General features: G+C 34.3%; 3 protein-coding genes across 12 annotated transcripts; 1 reads left to right on the forward strand and 2 right to left on the reverse strand.

Moving 5' to 3' along the window:
- The first annotated feature begins 428 nt into the window (after positions 1-428).
- Positions 429-1,423, forward strand: SmD1 (small ribonucleoprotein particle protein SmD1). The gene is made up of 4 exons (XM_003706291.3): positions 429-584; positions 763-839; positions 917-1,114; positions 1,221-1,423. The coding sequence occupies exons 1-4, from the start codon at positions 571-573 to the stop codon at positions 1,301-1,303; spliced, it is 372 nt and encodes a 123-aa protein (XP_003706339.1). The 5' UTR covers positions 429-570; the 3' UTR covers positions 1,304-1,423.
- On the reverse strand, positions 449-17,988 carry Dnah3 (dynein heavy chain 3, axonemal). Of its 10 annotated transcripts, none has more exons than XM_012292361.2 (13): positions 17,914-17,972; positions 17,437-17,474; positions 16,712-17,233; positions 16,381-16,610; positions 15,859-16,068; positions 15,431-15,765; positions 15,119-15,345; positions 14,768-14,995; positions 10,566-14,696; positions 5,421-10,460; positions 5,099-5,256; positions 2,084-2,852; positions 449-1,954 (listed from the first exon to the last, which is right to left on the reverse strand). In XM_012292361.2, exons 2-13 carry the CDS (start codon positions 17,440-17,442, stop codon positions 1,658-1,660), a joined length of 12,153 nt encoding a protein of 4,050 aa, XP_012147751.1. In that variant the 5' UTR covers positions 17,443-17,474; positions 17,914-17,972; the 3' UTR covers positions 449-1,657. The 10 variants fall into 10 exon arrangements, with proteins under 10 accessions (XP_012147751.1, XP_012147750.1, XP_012147752.1 ...); XM_012292360.2 differs by having other exon boundaries at positions 15,119-15,329; positions 15,403-15,765; XM_012292362.2 differs by lacking the exon at positions 17,437-17,474 and having other exon boundaries at positions 15,119-15,329; positions 15,403-15,765; positions 17,914-17,988.
- Positions 17,989-18,074: 86 nt separating this feature from the next.
- LOC105663450 (leptin receptor gene-related protein) lies at positions 18,075-19,344 on the reverse strand. The gene is made up of 5 exons (XM_012292358.2): positions 19,205-19,344; positions 19,060-19,134; positions 18,767-18,965; positions 18,514-18,667; positions 18,075-18,441 (listed from the first exon to the last, which is right to left on the reverse strand). Exons 2-4 carry the CDS (start codon positions 19,098-19,100, stop codon positions 18,554-18,556), a joined length of 354 nt encoding a protein of 117 aa, XP_012147748.1. The 5' UTR covers positions 19,101-19,134; positions 19,205-19,344; the 3' UTR covers positions 18,075-18,441; positions 18,514-18,553.
- Positions 19,345-19,434: the final 90 nt, after the last annotated feature.

The following is a 19,434-nucleotide window of genomic DNA, read 5'->3' on the forward strand; positions in this document are numbered from 1 at the left end:
TATGATTTAAATATATTACATAGACCTTATCTTAATTGCTTATAAAATTAGCATACTAAAATTTTTTAGAAAATAGAATATATATAATTATTTTTACATGAATAAAAACAAAATATATTTTTCATCAGATGCATTATAAAGTTCTTATGTCGTTTTTATATTAAATATAAAATAAAATATTAGAAAATTTAATTTATTTATGCAGTTCTACATGTCAATATAATTAATTCTAATTCATAAAACCTAAAGTAAAAAAAACAAATTTATTTTAATAATTTTGCATCTTTATACTTCCTTCATTATAATTACATTTTTATAGTAATTAGAATTTTTACCTTTTTTTAACAGTGATAATTGCTTACATTAAATTCAAATAGTTTTTTCGAATACAAGTAATAAGCGTTATTATAAAAATTAGAAAATATTGTTTTGAACACAAAAAATAAAGTTTTGGAACACATAGCGTTCTATAGGACTTGATAGGGCTATAAGCGAGCAGTAGGGAAAACGGCATGATACAGTTGAAATTGTGATTTTGTTTATGATATAAATATAATATTTAACAGCATCATGAAGCTAGTAAGGTATGTATACTTAAAAAGCAATAATTAATTTAAATTTATCTTAATATTCGTGTAAAATTAGACACGTGAATAATTCATTAATATCGTAAAGTTTGGTAATAATTGTACATAACGCTTAAACCTTTCTTTATTTATAACATAAATTAACCTAATTAACGTTATAATATTGTGATTTTAGGTTTTTAATGAAACTTAGTCATGAGACTGTAACGATAGAATTGAAAAATGGCACTCAGGTACACGGAACTATTACCGGTATGCCAATATAACCTATAAAAGCACTAAAAATTTTTCTGATTGCATGTTATATATAACACATTGATTATTTTCAGGAGTTGATGTAGCAATGAACACACATTTGAAGACTGTAAAGATGACGATAAAAAATAGGGACCCTGTACAATTAGACACATTAAGTTTACGAGGCAATAATATAAGATATTATATATTGCCAGATTCTTTACCTCTTGAAACGTTACTTATAGACGATACACCAAAAGCAAAAGCTAAAAAGAAGGAGGCTGCACGAGGTTTGTATTATTTAAATTTCAAATCAATATGTTATCAAAATTATTTTATAATACTTTATTTTAGTTTATATACAATCAGAACTTACATATACTTTAATACTTTCAGGAGCAGTGCGTGGTCGAGGCCGGGGTGGTCGAGGCACTAGGGGTGGACGTGGTGGACGAGGAAGAGGAAGAGGCAGGCGATAGTCGTATTATATTTTAATAAGAAAATTCCAATTAAACTTTTACTTATTAAGAAAAAATATTTACTATTATTACATACTATCGTATATCAACATAATTCAATAAATTGTACTGCTTTTCTAACTTTCCACAGTTTTTAATTTTTTGTTACAAATGTTATTTTTCTCAAGAATATTTCAAACTTTTTGATTATGAATATTTAAAAATTTTACATGAAACTTTTTTTATTAATTAAATGATATTCTATCAAATGTCATTGATCAATTAAAATCTTTTTACAAAGATTTTATTAATAATTAGGATTTTGTTAAAAGTATACAATATTCGTTTTTGGACTTGTCACATTAAAATGTTAAGTTAATCATCCAATTGACATAAAGAAGCTACACCTCTTCTGATCCAGTGGGCTTCTTTAATGTATGATGGAAGTAAAATGTATAAGACAAAATTGGAAGAATGACCAGTGGTTGCCAAAACACCACGTCTTTCGCTTGTCTTATATACTGGACAATGATACATGTTTTCTATGATAAATTCTGTCTTGATACCAGGCTTCAGCCATATTATTGGGAGGATATCAAACATTATTTTTGGTTTTGATTCATCAATTTCTTTTGTTTGTCTGTTCCATCGAGCTCCTTCCAAAAATAAACCCTAATTCAAAACAGAAGCTTGGTGAAGATTAACAAATGCTTAGTAAACAATTTTGATGATACTTAGTGCTATTTTTATTAGATAAACTTTCATACACTTAATAACATTTCGTGGTTGCCAAAAACTTACTTTAATATAAACTCCACGAGATGGTGTACTTTTTGTAGTAGTTTCAAATGGAGTCACTTCAAATTCAAAATCCAATCTGTCGATCGGAATTTTATGTTTACGCGCATAATTCTGTAAAACGCCAGTAAGAAAAGACTGAGTAAAAAAGAATCCAGATATCCAGAACACAGTTGGTGCATCGTTATCTATCCAATCTTGAAAAAATTCTAATCTAACTAGTAAATCATTGATGTAACTTCCCAATGGTTTTAAAGAGGGATATGATTTTTTACTCCAAGATGCAGGTATTCTGCCAATACTCATACTGTTGAAAACTTCTTCCAATTCTGGAGATAATAGTACCATTCCTCTTATAGCTTTCTGTACATTCACCAATGTCCTTGTAATCACATCAATCAGATCATTAAATCTAATAAGCTCTTGACGGAGAACCGTGTTCATGCTGTTCATGTATAACACTGGATATTTATTAGAGACTTCCAAAGTATTGAATTGAGATCGCATTTTTGATAAAATATCAGCGCATAAATTGAAAACTACTTCCTCGATGTTCCTTTCCACTCCCACCCCAGTGATTTGGGGTTGCGTTAGTAAAGCCCCTGCAAGTAATTGCGCTGATTCCTGATTATCCTTCGTTATATCTGCATTTTCGTGTAATCCATAAACTTCTGGCTGTTGATCAATCGGCAAATCACGAATGTACCTTAAGCATCCCTCGTAATCAGTGCTTTCTGGTAATCGGTATATACAGCTTGGCGAAAAACAGTACCTGTGGTAGAAATAAAAATATATAAATACGGAAAAATTTATTTATTTTATTATGATGTTCCAAAAAGAACATTTGGGAGATTAATAAGAGAAACTTTACAGTGGGTCATTCCACGCCAAATCGATCACTTTTGGAAGTCACCATCTCCGATTTTGCTCTAATCGAAATATGTTGCAGTCCATGTGAAATTAGGGGGCGTTTAAGTCATCATTTTGCCGGTTTCGAATTTGTTAATGAATGACAGGTCGTCAAATTTTGCAATTTTTGCCCGTTTTGGCGAAAATGGGGTCCACTTGGGAATTTTTTTCTCAGAAACTACTGAACCGATTTAGCTAAATTTTTTTTGTTTTATTCGTGAAGGTTTGGGCTATTTTAAAATATTTTTTTTAACTTTGTCAATTTGTTATAAAATGTTGAAAAATTTAAACAAATTCTTTTTTTGCGTTTTTCTCAATGAGGGGCGTAAAGGGTTAAAATTAAAAAAAAATATGCTCATATTCTTTGAAGCTTCCCCTTTAAAATGAGCCCTTCAGAACGATGGAGCCTCGAAAATTGACGTCTCTACAAGCTGGAAACGGTCGCGGAGTACCCCCATTTCACATAGGCGAGTCGCGCGTTCAGCTATTATGATCGGTTGTTTTACATCACTGGCCTCAAAACTATACAAGGAGACTTCGTACGCGATTAAATGACTCTGTTGGTACCTAGCAAAGTATATTAGTACTTACTTCTGACGAATCACACATTTTTTAATCATAACTTTATTCATAGATATTAGTTCGTATATTTATTGTTTATATTTTAAAAAAGGTATCATTACTTGATAGAATCCGCGAAAAAGTGGTGATTTCTTTCTATCGCAATAGGATAGCAGTGGGTTGTGATCAAAAGTATGGAAAGTATTGTGTGTGGTTGGAAAAAATTTAATGACAGTTAGTTCATACACTAAGTACGGAGCCATCACTATCGTACGAGCAAGTCCTACTTTATTTTCTTTATTTGATAATGACGCAAAGCTGAGAAAACTTTTAGACCCTGTTATTAATAATGCTGTTGTCAAAGGAGCTTATAAATAATCGGTATATTTAATATATTCATTTTGTGTTACATAATTAAATGCTATGTTTGAAAAAGATGATTCTGCCCATTCAAATAAATCTTTAGGAGTGAGAAATGAATTTTTTCTAACAATCTTTGTAAGCTAACGTACATTGCAAGTTTTTTAGTGCTCCCTTCAATAGGATAGTATGGCCCCTCTATCGTGAGTAGTTGTACAAGAATGCCATTTTGCAAAAACACCGAAATCACTTAAATGAATAGTTGAATTAATAAAACTCTTTTTGCTTTCATATTGCGTAGCTATCTCGAGAGATATGTTTTCTACAGCCTAATGACTTTTACTCTCTTATTATTTTCAAACCGATAACCAAACAAATAGTTCACGCTTATATCACTTTAGGATTAAATCTAACATAACTATAAGTGTATTATTGGCCAAGAGTGAGTTCTAATATACATTACTAGGTCATTTAGTCGTATACAAAGTCTTGTCGTATTGTTTTGAGACCGGTGGATATAAAAACCGATCATAATAACAGAGCACACAACTCGCCTACCTGAAATCGGGGTACCCCGCGTCCTTTTCCAGCTTGTAGAGACGTCAATTTTCGAGGCTCCATCGTTCTGAAGGGCTCATTTTAAAGGGGAAGCTTCAAAGAATATGAGCATATTTTTTTTTAATTTTAACCCTTTACGTCCCTCATTGAGAAAAACGCAAAAAAGAATTTGTTTAAATTTTTCAACATTTTATAACAAATTGACAAAGTTAAAAAAAATATTTTAAAATAGCCCAAACCTTCACGAATAAAAAAAAAAAATTTAGCTAAATCGGTTCAGTAGTTTTTGAGAAAAAAATTCCCAAGTGGACCCCATTTTCGCCAAAACAGGCAAAAATTGCAAACTTTGACGGCTTGTCATTCATTAACAAATTCGAAACCGGCAAAATGATGACTTAAACGCCCCCTAATTTCACATGGACTGCAACATATTTCGATTAGAGCAAAATCGGAGATGGTGACTTCCAAAAGTGATCGATTTGGCGTAGAATGACCCCAGTGTATTACAAAACATTTATAATAACCATGTATAATTAACTATGTTTCAATTAATGAATGTTTTTATATCTGATATAATTTAGAATAAAAGATTTATTTTAAATAATGTGTAAATGTTATTACTTTACGTACCGTGGATTACTAATGACTTCAGGATTGTAAAATTGTTCAAGCAATGAATTTAACAACCGCCTATCCTTATCATCTGTTACACGACCTCCATAATTGCATTCACCTGTTAAATAAAGAAGTGCTTCAAACGGCACTTCCTCATACTCATTTAAGAAAATCTGAAACATACAATACTTGTAGAAAACACTGTGACTCTTAAAAAGCACGTTTTCCATTTTCAAATTTCCAATTCTCTAGTTTACGAATCTATACATATATACTTAAATGTCAGAAACTTCGAATTTCAGAACAAATTAATTATCAAGGTTTCGTCAAATCTTACCTGTAATTGCAAAATACTGATACGTAAGTCTGACTCATTGAATTCATAGGGAATATTCCACCCTAATGGTCCAAAATTACGTCTCTCTTGCACAACAGCGTGAAAGAAACATAAAGCAAAAAGGAGACTTCTCCATTCGATTATTTTATTACAATTCTGATAGAACTTTGCATCTGATATTGGATCATTTAAATAGCTTCTCAGTAAATTATTTTTTAAACCTTTCGGAGGCTCGTTGGTCATTTTAACTCCATTTTGCAGAATAGAGATTGGAAAATGCTCTGACGGGTAACTAGTTAACCATAATCGAAATTTTGGATGTGTGTTTTCAGGTATGATTATTTCATCGCAAATTCTATCCAACTCCTTCATCCAGGATACCGCTAAGTGACAATTTTGAAGCACCACCCATTCTCCGCTCTTTATTCCTCTATCAATCATGCCTGCTGCTATGGGACCTTGACCTTGTCCCAGTGAAATGGTCATAAGATCCCTCTTTGACATTCCATAATCCTCTGAGAATCTTATCAATCCGGCCATGGGATCTGACCCGGGTGAAAGAACGAAGATCAAAGGAGTCACGTTGTTAGAATCATTATAACACGCCTCAAGATCAAATGGCGGAGGTTCTACGAAAGACCGTCCCATATTGTGTATAATGAACATCCTCACAGCAGCCACAATTTTGTCTGGTCTTACGCATTTAAGTATCACCAACTTTTTCAAACTTTCACTTTCCTGTTGAAATGGATGCGGAAACGGATTTTCCTGAGGATTAGACAAGTCGTAATAAAGCTTCCATTGCGAAGTCTGCGTTTCAACAGAATGTTTAAACTTCTCGAGTTCAGTTAAATTGCTAGCCCTCACTATTTCGGACCAAGACCTGTCGGTCAACCAAGATGGATCAGGATTAGGATAAGGATTATCCAAAGCTACATCACCTGCCAACAGAAATACCCAGTGATCTTCGTTTATATTTCCTTCAGCTCGCATTAAACCGATACATAGAACTAGTGAGAAAATTATTTTATCTTTTTCAAATAAGGAACGACATACGTTCCTGTAAATACTGGCTGTGAAATACGTGTTCAAACTTTTGATCCGATCAGTCAGAACTTTGTTTTGTTCGCTATTAGCTATGGACATCTCGTAAAGATGAATGAACCACGGTAAAGAATATTGATACATAGGGTCGATGTTAGTCAATTCAGAAATACAGAAAAACAAAACAGAACCGTGTTCTGACACAGGTTTGTATCCGTTACGAGCGTTATCGATTTCAATTGACGTTTTAACAGCCACCTCCTGCTTCGCCTGTATGTCCTCCGACAGAGTCTTCGAGCTGGACAATATCGTAATAGCCGTCTCGTCTTCGAGAATGTTACCTTCCGACGCGGACAAAACGTGCAAGATCATGTCCTCTATCTCCTTTAACATCTTCTGGTTGTTCGCACCCTCGATTATTAGTTGGTTCTTTCGTTCTTCAAGAACGGGCAACTCTTTGGCCACTACGATGCCCAGCAACTGATCCTGAAGCCCCTGTGGAGTGATCATGAAGTTTAATAGAGTCACCTTAACGACCACCTCTGGCAAATAATGTGGATTCCTCAAACGTGTCGTCATGTAAAATTGGAAGTTCTCATTGTACTCTATAACGTTCTCTCCAAACTTGATATATAAGACACCGCGTTCTTTATAAATGTTTTTAAGAAGTACAGGTTCTAATATAGCATCTATTTCCTCCATAATATTTTCTAGTAAAACTGGTATCCCAAGTTGTATACAAGTGTCTACTACTTGAACATAATTAGGATCAGAAAGTTTAATAACAACCAACTTGTTCTGCTTCTCCATGTTCTTGATCCACTTATTAGCCTGATTCTGTGGATCGATCATCAATGGCCACCTATCGGCATTTTTAACGATTATACCATTCTCCACAGAAAAGCTGTCTGCTGGTAAACCATAGATAATCCATGCTCTGATTTCAACCTGTTCACCTAAGATATCTATCAAGTTAAATCTCTCTCCACATGGTATTCTGACCTCCGAACAGGACAAGTGCCACTCCGTTACCAACTTCTTTCTATACTCTACCGTAAACGCTCCCAAATAAGCAACTACTGCTGAAGACAATAAAACGTCTCCTATAACGTTATGTAGACTAGCACCTAACATGGCAGCTGTTGCGCTCCATCGGTCTTTTTCCCCGCTCAAACCACCCAGCAATTTTTCCGCTCTGTCCAACTTTTTCTTACAATAATCGATCTGATCTTCTAACTTCTTTTTCTCCCGCATGCACTCAGCGAACTCATCGTTCAGGGACTGCAGTTTCTGAGAGACCTCTTGCAGAAGAGCCCTTTTGGCGTTCAATGCCTCCATCTGAGCTGCCAAGGCGGCTTCTGCTTCTGCTAACATCGCCTGTTTCGGAGCGACAACCTTGATGACCCGGTCGTAGACCTCGATGGCGCGCACCCATTTACACAAACCCTCGCAAGCAGTAGAAACCTTCTTAATGGCTTCAGGCTGGAAGCTTCTATCGTTTATAAACTTCTCGCGAATCCTCTTCATATACGCTGGCGGTATGTTGTCCTTGTCGAAATTCTTCAGGCTGTCGAGGAATCTCATGTCGCCAAGGATCTTTATAGAGGCGGGCCAGTAGTCCTCCGTCATGAGACCAGTTGCTGGATCCTGAACTCTTTCTGGTTTAACTCCTTTTAGAACACAGACAGCTTCCATTACCAAACGTACACCTGCAGGAGGACTCTTCATGGACCGCACGATGCTGATGTCCGCAGGTTTTAAGGTGTCAAGGGCCACCAAGGCGGCTTCCAACGCAGGAGTAGCTTCAGCTAAATCGCTTTCGCAATCGTCTTTTATTGCTTGAGCAGCTGCGGCTGCTTCATTCGCTAAAGCTTCTTCGGCTGCTACGACTTCCTTCCTTGCTTCTATGTTGATGGTATCCTGCTCTATTCGAATCATAAGCTTATTGCTAAGTTCAGACTGCGCTAACAACTTTGGTTGCAAGGCCTGCAGCTCTTCCTTCATTACTGCTATCTGTCCTGCTGCGAAGTCCAGCTTCTCTAATCCTGTCAAGTAACGCATCTGTTGCTGCGTAATTTCTTCGATCTTCTGGTCATATAATTTGCAGAATGATTTTATTAACTGCAGGAAGCTTGTAGGTGTCACGTAATATCTGCGACCTTGCATCTTGTAATAATCTTCGCTAGCATTTACAATGCTCATGTGGAACTGTTTCGACAGGAGGACGCAGTTTTTTCGAAGGGTTTCGTCAATGTTAACATTTTGCAAAAACATTTGAGCTACTTTTTCTAATGCATCTTCTGGCCAGACAGTATACCAGTCTATGGTGCAGCAGTTTATCAGGGAAGGGAACATCCTCAAACGGTTTCTAAATTTGTCCCCTATAGGAGACATCGTCAGGATCAGATGAAGGCTCTTTTTTATTCTTTCAAGGAATAAGTTGTAAAGGATCGTTGGTGTAGTCTCAGCTCTCTTCCCTTCTGTCGCTTGCATCACGCTCATCATTTTCTCCAAAATCGCAGCCTTCTCTTCCGTATTGTACAAGTTTGGTATGTCAGCCGTATTTAGGATCATATTTATGTCTTCAATAAAGGATTCGCTTTTTATTTGATAATCGCCGAAGAGAAAGACTGTGGATTTTCCATCGCATCCCACGCGGAGCAACAAATTTTTCATGTCTTCGCGCCATTCCGGGAATTCGTAGGATGTTGATATTTCGATTTGGTACATTACGTACTCGCACATATTGCTCGCCAATTTGGCACAAGAACTTCTGCCAGATCCTCCCATTCCTATCAAAAGAGCGTGGCCATTTTCTTGTAAAAGAATTCGTGATATACGAGATATATGTTCGATGGCGTATCGAAACAAAACCAAAGACATCGGTGTCTTCGACAACATGTTGTATTCCATCAAGTAGTAATCCATTTTCGTTTGCAGATCTTCTAAATCGATCACTTCATCGTATATTTTGGGATCAGCATCGGGTTCTATGTAATTACCGAAGAACAGATCGCGTATATGAGAACTTCGAATTGCTTTCTCCTCTTCCCCTAACAACCTGGCGAGTACTTTCTCCAATGGTTGTCGCAACTGGTCGTAGCAGGTATATCGAACCATTTCAAACAACATCTCCTGGTCATTGCTGTCAATCAGCCGATCATGAAAGACCCTGTATACTTCGTGAACCCAAAGTCTGATCAATTTATCAGGATTGTCCATTCTGGAGGCTGGTACTAAAAGTATACCCTTAATGACTCGACTAAAATCACGCAAATTAAAGATATAGTGACTTCTGGCCGGAGTAGGTAGGAAGGTCTTTATAGCACCAAGAAATACATCCATAGTGGCGGTCACCACCATCTTTCCTAGTCTAGAAACTTCTGGAATAAATCCTTTGCCAAAGTGTGTTTCGAGAATCGACGAGAAAATTTTGGTCATTGTGGCTTCCTCGAAAAAATCTATACCGATTACGTGCATATGCCGAGTTAGTCTAGGTGTGACTACATTTGAACCACCTCCAGGTGGTTGCATTGCACAAACCAAGAACATATCCACTAGATACAACATTGTGGTATCTTTGATATCGAACCAATAACCATGATCTAACCACTGTCGAATCAGTTCGATCGGTGGTTGTGCACCATACATTTCTTTCTGTGGCATACTTAAATCATCGACGAACAGTACACACTTTTTCCCCATTGGTGGTCCATAAACCCCTTTTCTTCGACGGTCTAACTTCGACATCACTATTTCTTGAGTTTGCGCAGCACTCGTACGGGCACTGAAGTTTACTACGTTCTCCATATACGTTTCTCTGGGTAGCGATTCTAGGTGATCTAAAACAATCACTGACTTTCCTGTACCAGTTGGTCCCACGAATAAAATGGGTATTTTTACATGAAGAAGATTCTTTATGAAAAAATGCTGTATTACTACTTCGGTCGTTGGTATAATTAGTTGATTATCTTTTAATTCTGGCAATAAAGATGCCTGAAATATTAAGATACAAAATAAGTTTTTAAATTATTTATCTAATTCCTCTAACTGATACTAATTGCAGAATTATAGAACAATGTTTTAATCCTTCAAAAATACCTGAAATGTTGGGTCCATCCAAGCTATCCAGCATCCATTATTTCTTTTATCATATATCCAATCATAAACAGTACCTTTATCAGGAAACAATTGTTGCTTGGTTAATTTAAATGCTTTTGGTTTAGGATACATTTCGTCGTTTCCAAGTACTAGCTTTCTAAAATAAACATCAAAAGTCTTTCTGCTATCGCTCGTTAATGTCGAACACATTCCCCAAACTATACTGAACAGTAAAATACATTGAAGCCACACTGTGCTGACTTGTGTTTCTTCGTCTAGCATTGTAGTAAGAAGTCTTGTGAAGGACTGGAACATGTGTAGTTCTGGCATTTCAATGAACGTTTTACAGTAATGTTTCACAAAGAACAGAGTAGGCATCGTCAGCCATTCAACTAGTTCTATGACGAGTTCATACTGTTCAATAAGTAATTTCTTTTTCAAATACTTTTTATAGGAATCAAATAACGGCATCCAACCAAGCTGAGATGGTTCCATATAAATCATTCCACATCTGCTAACAGTGGCCGGAGAAGCGTGTTCCAAATCAGCTGGCTCAAACATCATATTCATTTTAGACGACATCTGTATGATCTCTCCCGACATCAGACATAATTTCTTGTTATCATCGAGTACAGTATTCATGCTTTCAATCCACACCGCGTCAACAGGTCCATCAAATACAATCCATTTGCGTTCGATCGATATTGATTGCGCGAATTCCCTGAAAATGTTAGCCAAAACTCCGTCGTTCCATTCGTGTGACAGTGGATCAAAATTGCCGTAAAGTTGATCCAATGTAATTGCTTTTGGATTAATTATCTTATAAATGGTAGGATATTCCCTCATGGTAGCTCGCCGTATACCAGCCAAATCGCCCAAAGCTTCAGCCAGACTTTGATATGCCTTTGTTTTTCCACTTAACGTATGTCCAACGACCATCAAACCATGACGTACTAAAATCATCTCGTAGATTTGGATAATCTTCTCCATATACCACGGTGTATCTTGTAAATTACGTTTCTCTAACGTGACTCTCAATAAGTTAATCAATTCATCACGATCTGGTTTTGGTAAACTGATACCTGGAAACAGATCTGTATAGATTCCATTAAACAGTGGAATGTCCTGTGCCAAGAATTTCGGCAAATTAACATCTATAATAGCTCGTAGAATTAAAATAAATTCGTTTTCTGTTGGATATTTTAACTTCAAGTTTCCAGCTGCAGTGAGCACAGTTTTCACAGCTCGCATACCGTAATCGTAATGATTCTGTGAGCTCAATTGCTCAGAACATAACTTATAAGTGTGAACTATCTTCTCTGCAAGATTTTTGGCGTCGATAAAACCGAAGGAATACAAAGTAATCTCCCCAATCATGGCGTAATCCGGTACCATCATCGCTACTGTGCGGAAAAGGACTTTCAAATTATCAGGAAGCTCTTGACGTCCAGCATAACCAGGATTCATTGTTATAATGATGTAGCAAGTGGGATTTAACTTTATTTCGGTACCTTCGAATAGGAATTTCTCTAAATTCGCGCTTATAGCCATTTGAATGGACAGAATTTGTTGGGCAATCACCGAGAGAACCTCCAATTCAATTCTGTTGAATTCGTCAAAGCAGGCCCATGCCCCAGACTGGGCGAGACCCTTGAAGAATTTACCCATTGCCATGTAATCAAGCCCGTCTGAACAGTTGAAGACAATACATTGTTTAGCAACAGCTTTTGCTAAATCTTTCGCCGTTTCTGTTTTACCAGTTCCCGCTGGACCTTCTGGCGAACCTCCTAAGTTTAATTTCAACGCACTCATCAACGTTCTATAACATCTATCCGTTAAAGGTGTTATCACCAATCTTGACGTATTACCAAGATATTCAAAAGCGTATGCTACGTTAGTTGTGATTATCGATACAATGATACTGTTGTCCAACCAATAATATCTTAATTGTGATATCCAATTAAAGTCCATAACATCAGCCACGTTCTTTTCAACTAGTAGCTTTACTACGTCTCGGGCGTGCACGTCCATTACAATTAAAGCGTTGATCGTTATTCTTGCACCTGGGTCCAGTTTACCTCTTACTAAAGTAACAGTGGTTTCGATCTGTTGACTACATTTCTGTAAATAATCAGGAGTAGAGTTGTCCTCAAATGTCTCACAAACTTCGCTCGTCCAGTGTATTTGGCTAACGCAAATGACAATCTGACTGGGCCAACTGAGTATCCACTCTTCCCTAATAGCAGTAAAATACGCAATAATACTTTCTTCGGCAATATCACGAAGAGAAGCTACCATGAGTTGCTCAACCTGACACAGCCATCGTTCGACCAAACCTTTTGCGTCCGCTGGAAAAATCTTGCCACTGAACGGGACGTATTCTTCTTCGTCAGAGAACATTCCTATGATTTCTTGTTCCACGGTAAACCGTAGTTTGCTAATGCCCTCGAAACATTTCTTCAAATGAGGTTGTACTCTCTGGGCATCTTTAGTCTCGGACAATATTTCTAGAAGCTCGTCGTTCGATAAGAAAAAGAATCTCGGGAAGAATAAACGTTTCTTTTCAAGATAGTCGTTCAAACCTTTTTGTATCTCGTCAAGTAGCGTATTACACAGTGTCAACTCCTGCAGCATATTTTTCATGTCGGTGGCATCCAGCACTCGCTTATTAGCAACAGCGTACGTCATGATGGCTCGCCAGATCTTGTCCATCCTTCGGAAATTGTTCGCTTCCGTCGGCATTTGTCTCATAATATCTTCACTACTAAATATTGGTTCCAAATACATCCACGTGGACTGACACACTAACCACTGATCAATGATGTCCTGCATCAACAGCAACTTATTCTCCCAACCTTGCATATCGTCCTCGAACGCCTTCACAAAAGGAGAACTCCTCATCGTTTGCGCTTTCAGGATGTGGTCATCCAGGAGCAATTGAATATCGTCTATGGAGGTTAAAATAAAGACACCTGTTTCACGATATGGCATGAAATTAAATTCAATGTCAGACCATTCGTCTTTCATCTTCTGTAGATTTTGCTGAAGAGCATGTTCCTTAACGGCAGCTGATGATATCTCTTCAAGTTTGCTTATGTGGATTAACAATCCCAATTCTATCATATTGGACAAACTAGTCGTTTCTGTCGGTGTTACGTCTATGTTAACCAATTCGCTCATTTGTTTCCAGTGTCGTTGTTCTAATCCAGGCGTGCATATAATCAGCAATAGGGGGACAAATTGTTTGAACTTTTCGACTTTTCCACGCATCATTTCGGTAACTCTTCGAGCACCCGGAATGTCGGCGACCAAACGTGCCACTCTGTACAACGTTCGCCAAGTGTTATCTGTTTCTTCTTTAATCTCGTCAGCGTCCAAACCCAAGAATGGACCGTTAAACCATTTATCATGGTTCCGTTGGAAATTCTGCACCGTATGCCAAAGAGTGTCAAGAGTGTTCACTATGGAAGACATGCCAGAAATCGTCAAGTACGGACTCAGTTCCATATCCAAAAGAGCTTCTTCTTCGTTTATCTCTTCAGCTTCTTTTCGAATTTCCTCCATTCCTTTGGAAAGGTGTTCGATCTCTTCAACTGCGACGTCTACTTCATCTGCGGTTAGAACGGGTGGATCTATCTTCTTAAATTGATCAATTGCAAACTGCATGTGCTGTATTTTTTGCTCAAAGCTATCCCTTCTTGCACGTAACAAATCCTCTAAGAACTGTTTCCTCATGTTTAATCTGGTGTTAGCTAATTCCATCACGGTCTCCATTTCTTTTGGCCATGTTATAGTACGAGTATTTAATTGAATGTCATCTGATGTTGGTGGCTGATAATCAAATAGGAATAAAATCAACTCTACAGAAAATGATAGTTTTTGTTTCATGTTGAACATGGTCGTGTCACGACTTTCGCAGAGATAGTTGTATAATGCAACAACGTCTGGGGTTTTCTCTGGCATTTTTGAAATGTTCTCAGCTATCGTGTCGAAACTGGAACACAACTCGCGGTTATTAGATCGCAACTGAGTCGCAAAGAAATCACAGATTTCGGTTCGAAGTTCGTACAAGATTTGCCTCAGAGTATTATTTACAGTGCTGCAATCAAGTTCTATCATATTGAGCGAAATCTATTATAAAATTACCATTAATGTTTTTCTTATCGAGTTTTAATGTGATTCTGAAATAATCTGACGTTTACCTTATTGCGGAACATAATAATTTCTTGTCTGATATCATCGTAATTTCTTATTTTTTGTTCGAATTCACGAAGAAATGGTGGCGGTTCAATCCTAAAGAAATCGTCTAAACCTTTTTTGGCTTGACCACTGACAATATACAGTAAATTTTCATAACATTTTAAATAAATCTGTGGACCCTCAGTATGAACACTGACAATATCTAATACAGTATTAATTATTTTGTATACCTATGATATTTATTTAACAATTATTTTTTAAAAATAAACAAAATCATTTAAACTAATGATATATGATAAAATAACTAATCTTAAAACCTTACAATAATATTACAAGATTTATATCGCATTTACCACATCTTCGTATCGTGAAACAGAAGACAAATATTCTTGTTTTCGTAATTCAGGAAACAGAATTGTTTCTATTTTTGGAATCAGTGTTGTGACTGTAATAATTTTATCGAAGCATTTTGAAATGATTTCACGAACTTCAGAAATACTCGGTCTACAATGTAAATTTTCCGTGCCTAATTCTGCTTCCACTGTTATTGTCATAAAAGGTGTTCTACAATATAATTGTACTACACATTACTTTATATGGGAAACCAGAAGAAACATAAGAAAGCAAATTTGCTTACTTTAAAAACATGAGATCCTTATAATTACCCTTGAAATAATTACCACTACTGTATTCCATAAAAAAATCTTGTATATGTGTGAGCGTTTTCATCACAACCATTCGTAAATGCTTAGATAAAAGTGTGTTTATGCTTCGAAAATATTTTTCAATTAACACAGTAGATGCATTATAATGTTCTTGCACATAACAAGACCAAACATGCTTTTTTTCCAAGATAATATCTGCAATATCAGCTAGCCATTCATTGATAAGCAAATGCATTGCCTTATCACATAAATGATTTATTCTAGGTTCTACTTCAAATGCAGGTATAGGAATTGTTCCTATATCTTGAATATTAATTATCATCACATTTTGATATCTGCAAAATAACATAGGAATCTATAGATTTACTTAAGGATATAGAAATATAAACATAATCTCAAAAAGGGAATGTAGTATTTGTGGAAATTACTTTAAAAAATACAGATCTTGAATATTCCTCAATATCTCATTTCCGATAAATAGATTATGTTGCATAAAGTGGTTTGCTGTAAGTTTGAATTGATGCCAAGGTATGGGTGCTCGTATATGTAAAATTGAATATTCGACCCATGATGTCACGAGAAACTGTTTATAACCTTCGACGATCTCAGACTCAAGTTTGGTAAGCTGTTCATTAAAACTGAAACAGAATATTTCAACTAAAAGTTATTATAACATATTTGGTATAAGCTAAATAAACTATTTAAAGTTATAGATTTTTAAAAAAGGTGCAGAATATGCGCGACAAGTATCGATAGTCTCGATACTTAGTGCAAGTATGGTGGTTTTTTCAAATATCGCGTAAACTATGCATTAATGGATGGGTGCACACAAAAAATATATTTTTAGTAGAAACGAACATTTTCATTGAACAGTTTATAGCAAATAGGTGTCGACAAGACTACAACATCTTTACATGTTGAAATTAAGGGTTGCTTAAACATGACCTTACTCTTCCCGTTTGCGAAGCTTTCCAGTAATACGTTTTCTTGCTCCTTCAAGATTGCTACGGTCGTAATAATCTGAACCATCGTCACGAACACAATAATTTTTTAAATATATTGATTTACTATGGTCTTTGTTTATAACAAATTGCTTTTGCTGCTTATTAATTGCTTCCAACAAAATACTTATTTGTTCTTCTATAGATTTTGGAATTTCTGCTTCATTTATATAAACAATCTGAAATATTTTTTTTTTAATATTATTAATTTTTAAATTAATCTGTCATTATTATTCTTGTTCATTGCTTTCAATATTAGTAATAAATAAAATTATTTTACTTTTCTTTTTGATGACTTCATCTCTTGCTTAGTTTTCTTTAATTTTTTTATTTTTCTATACATTTGACATGTTTTTGCGAGTTTCATACAAGATTTTCTCCACAACCATGTACCATCAGATAAATCTTTCAAGCAGATTATACTACTTGGCAAAAAATCTATAGAATGTTTTAGAGTTTCTTGTTGTGCGTTAGTTATACATTTCTTAACATAATTCTGAGATAAGTCAAAAAGTTCTTGTTTACAAACAGAACTACATTGCAAATTCCTTTTTTGTTTCATTGAACTTTTTACATGATGTATCGTACATTTACTTTCATTGTCCTCCAAGAATTTCTCATGTCTATATAATTGTTTACATGATGCGATTTCAGTCTGCGAATAATCTCTTAATATCCTTTGTGCTTTTGCCAATTGTTGAGACAGTGAAGATTCCACTGATAATTTTTCTGTAAATTTGGGTATCGATTCACATGGTATGTCAATAAAACTGTCAGAACATTTCTCTTTCTCGTCATTGCTCTATAATTCATTATTTAAACAATATTATTTATACAGCATATATAGCAGCATCTGTATTATAACAAATTCATTAAAATGCTAAATAACCAGCAAACAATAATATTTCTTGTGAAAAAATACTTAATTTAGTTGAGTAACATTTAATATAGTACTCATTATACAAAATAACAAACAGTTGTTATATTTAAAATGAAATAAATTACCTTCATTTAATGAAATCTGCACTGAATGTAAATAATATCTTGAAGCAGAGAAAAGATGGTTATACATAAGTATAAACAAGAATGCAACTATAGCAACAGTAATAGATAACAGTAATTTTATTAGACTTTTGTGAATTTCTTGTATTATACATAAGACTGTAATAATAATGTTTAAAGCTTTATTATAATTTATACTTTCATAATTAAAATTTCTTACACATATTTGTACAATTTTACAATGTACAATTTTATTGTACAATGTACAATTTTATTATTCAAATTAAAAAAATTAATGTATCAAATATTCTTTTCTAATTTCAAATAGATTATGGTTAACAAATTGTTGATATATCTTTTATTTTTTTTTAATTACAATTTTGCTATAATGTTTTAAAAATATTAAAAATTAATTTTAAACACATATTTTATCTGTTTCCCTTTTTGCTCTATTATTGCTTATTAAGTTTAAAAGCTTACCTTACTCTTAGGAACTAGTGTAACTGCAGTATACAAAACATTTATAAATTAAGATGTACATACATATATATATATGTATATATATATATATATATATATATACACACACACAATCTTATATTTTTATATTTATTCGTAAAGAGAATGCAAAATTCAAAATGTGTAATATAAAAAATTGTAACTTTATTGATGTTACTATCGACAACTTAGGTTAATAAAAAGTAGTATATTAAATTTTACATGTTTCAGCATAGTTGTGCTTCTAATTGTATCCAATAAAATTTGTAAGAAAGTTTATATGTGGAAAATTGTTAAACCGCTAAACAATATCAAAATAAATCATCATTGAGTTAAATATTAATTACTGTAATACTATTTGTTGTGTCATTAGTACTGATTGTATTATGAACAACTTATAATAATATTATATTATATAATTAGTATGTTATAAATTTTGTAATGACTTAGAATTAATTCACAACTGTCAGTCCGTGCATTATATGATTTACATCCTTGCTTAGCAAAAACCTGAAAGTGTTCAAATTGTATATAAAAAGAAAAAATAATTTAGAAGCAATGAAATATGTTTAAAAATATTACCATGTAAAATTAATAAATAAGTACAATAAAGTACAGCATTTCAGCATGTATTGTAATCAGTGTCATCTTGGTCGGATGTTACAAAAAATCCAACTAGAGTTAAATATACAACAACATTACCTGCTAAAGTTAAATAGCAAGTACTTGGTTGTATCTGAAAATATGTTTTAAATACATAAAATGAATTATGATCAATATGTATATGAATTTTCAATAAAAAATATAACACAACAATTAAACAAAAAGATCATACCACTGGATCATTAGCTGGTGATCTTGCTAAGACAATTGGAAGCGCAAAGGATGATACAACAAAACCCATAGTAATGAATATAGCCAATTCCAAACATGGATTAGAATTATTTCCATAATCATCTGTATATCGACGAGCAATTATAGTTGGAATTGGTGCCAATATATAGAATAATACAACAAAGAATGTCCACCATACTCTAAAAATAACATGTTATAAAAATTAATATACAAGTTTTATTACAATTTATACAATATTAATTTGTATATATTAACATAATTATGATAATTTACTTATGTGTTGGTAAGGCACAACCAAGTATGATAAATGTCATACCAATAGAGCCAGCAAATGCCAAAAGTACTAATCTGCAAAAGGATTCTTTTTTTATTATACTGTTAATTAAAACATAAGTTTCTTATAAATTATAATACTTACGCTGTTTGTTAGTAAAAGCCAACCATAGCATGAAACAAAGACAAAATTATTTTACAAATTATATAAACTACAACTTATATAAATAAATAAATAAATAATTTCATCTCACACAATTATTATGAAAACTAATAAGGAAAATATTTAAAAAATTTCAGAAACGTGTTGATTGATCTATATAATACAAAAATTTGTATAAATGTGAATGATAATTTGAACATATATTTCAGTGT

The sequence above is a fragment of the Megachile rotundata genome, chromosome 15 (assembly GCF_050947335.1).
Source record: "Megachile rotundata isolate GNS110a chromosome 15, iyMegRotu1, whole genome shotgun sequence".
Classification (NCBI taxonomy): domain Eukaryota; kingdom Metazoa; phylum Arthropoda; class Insecta; order Hymenoptera; family Megachilidae; genus Megachile; species Megachile rotundata.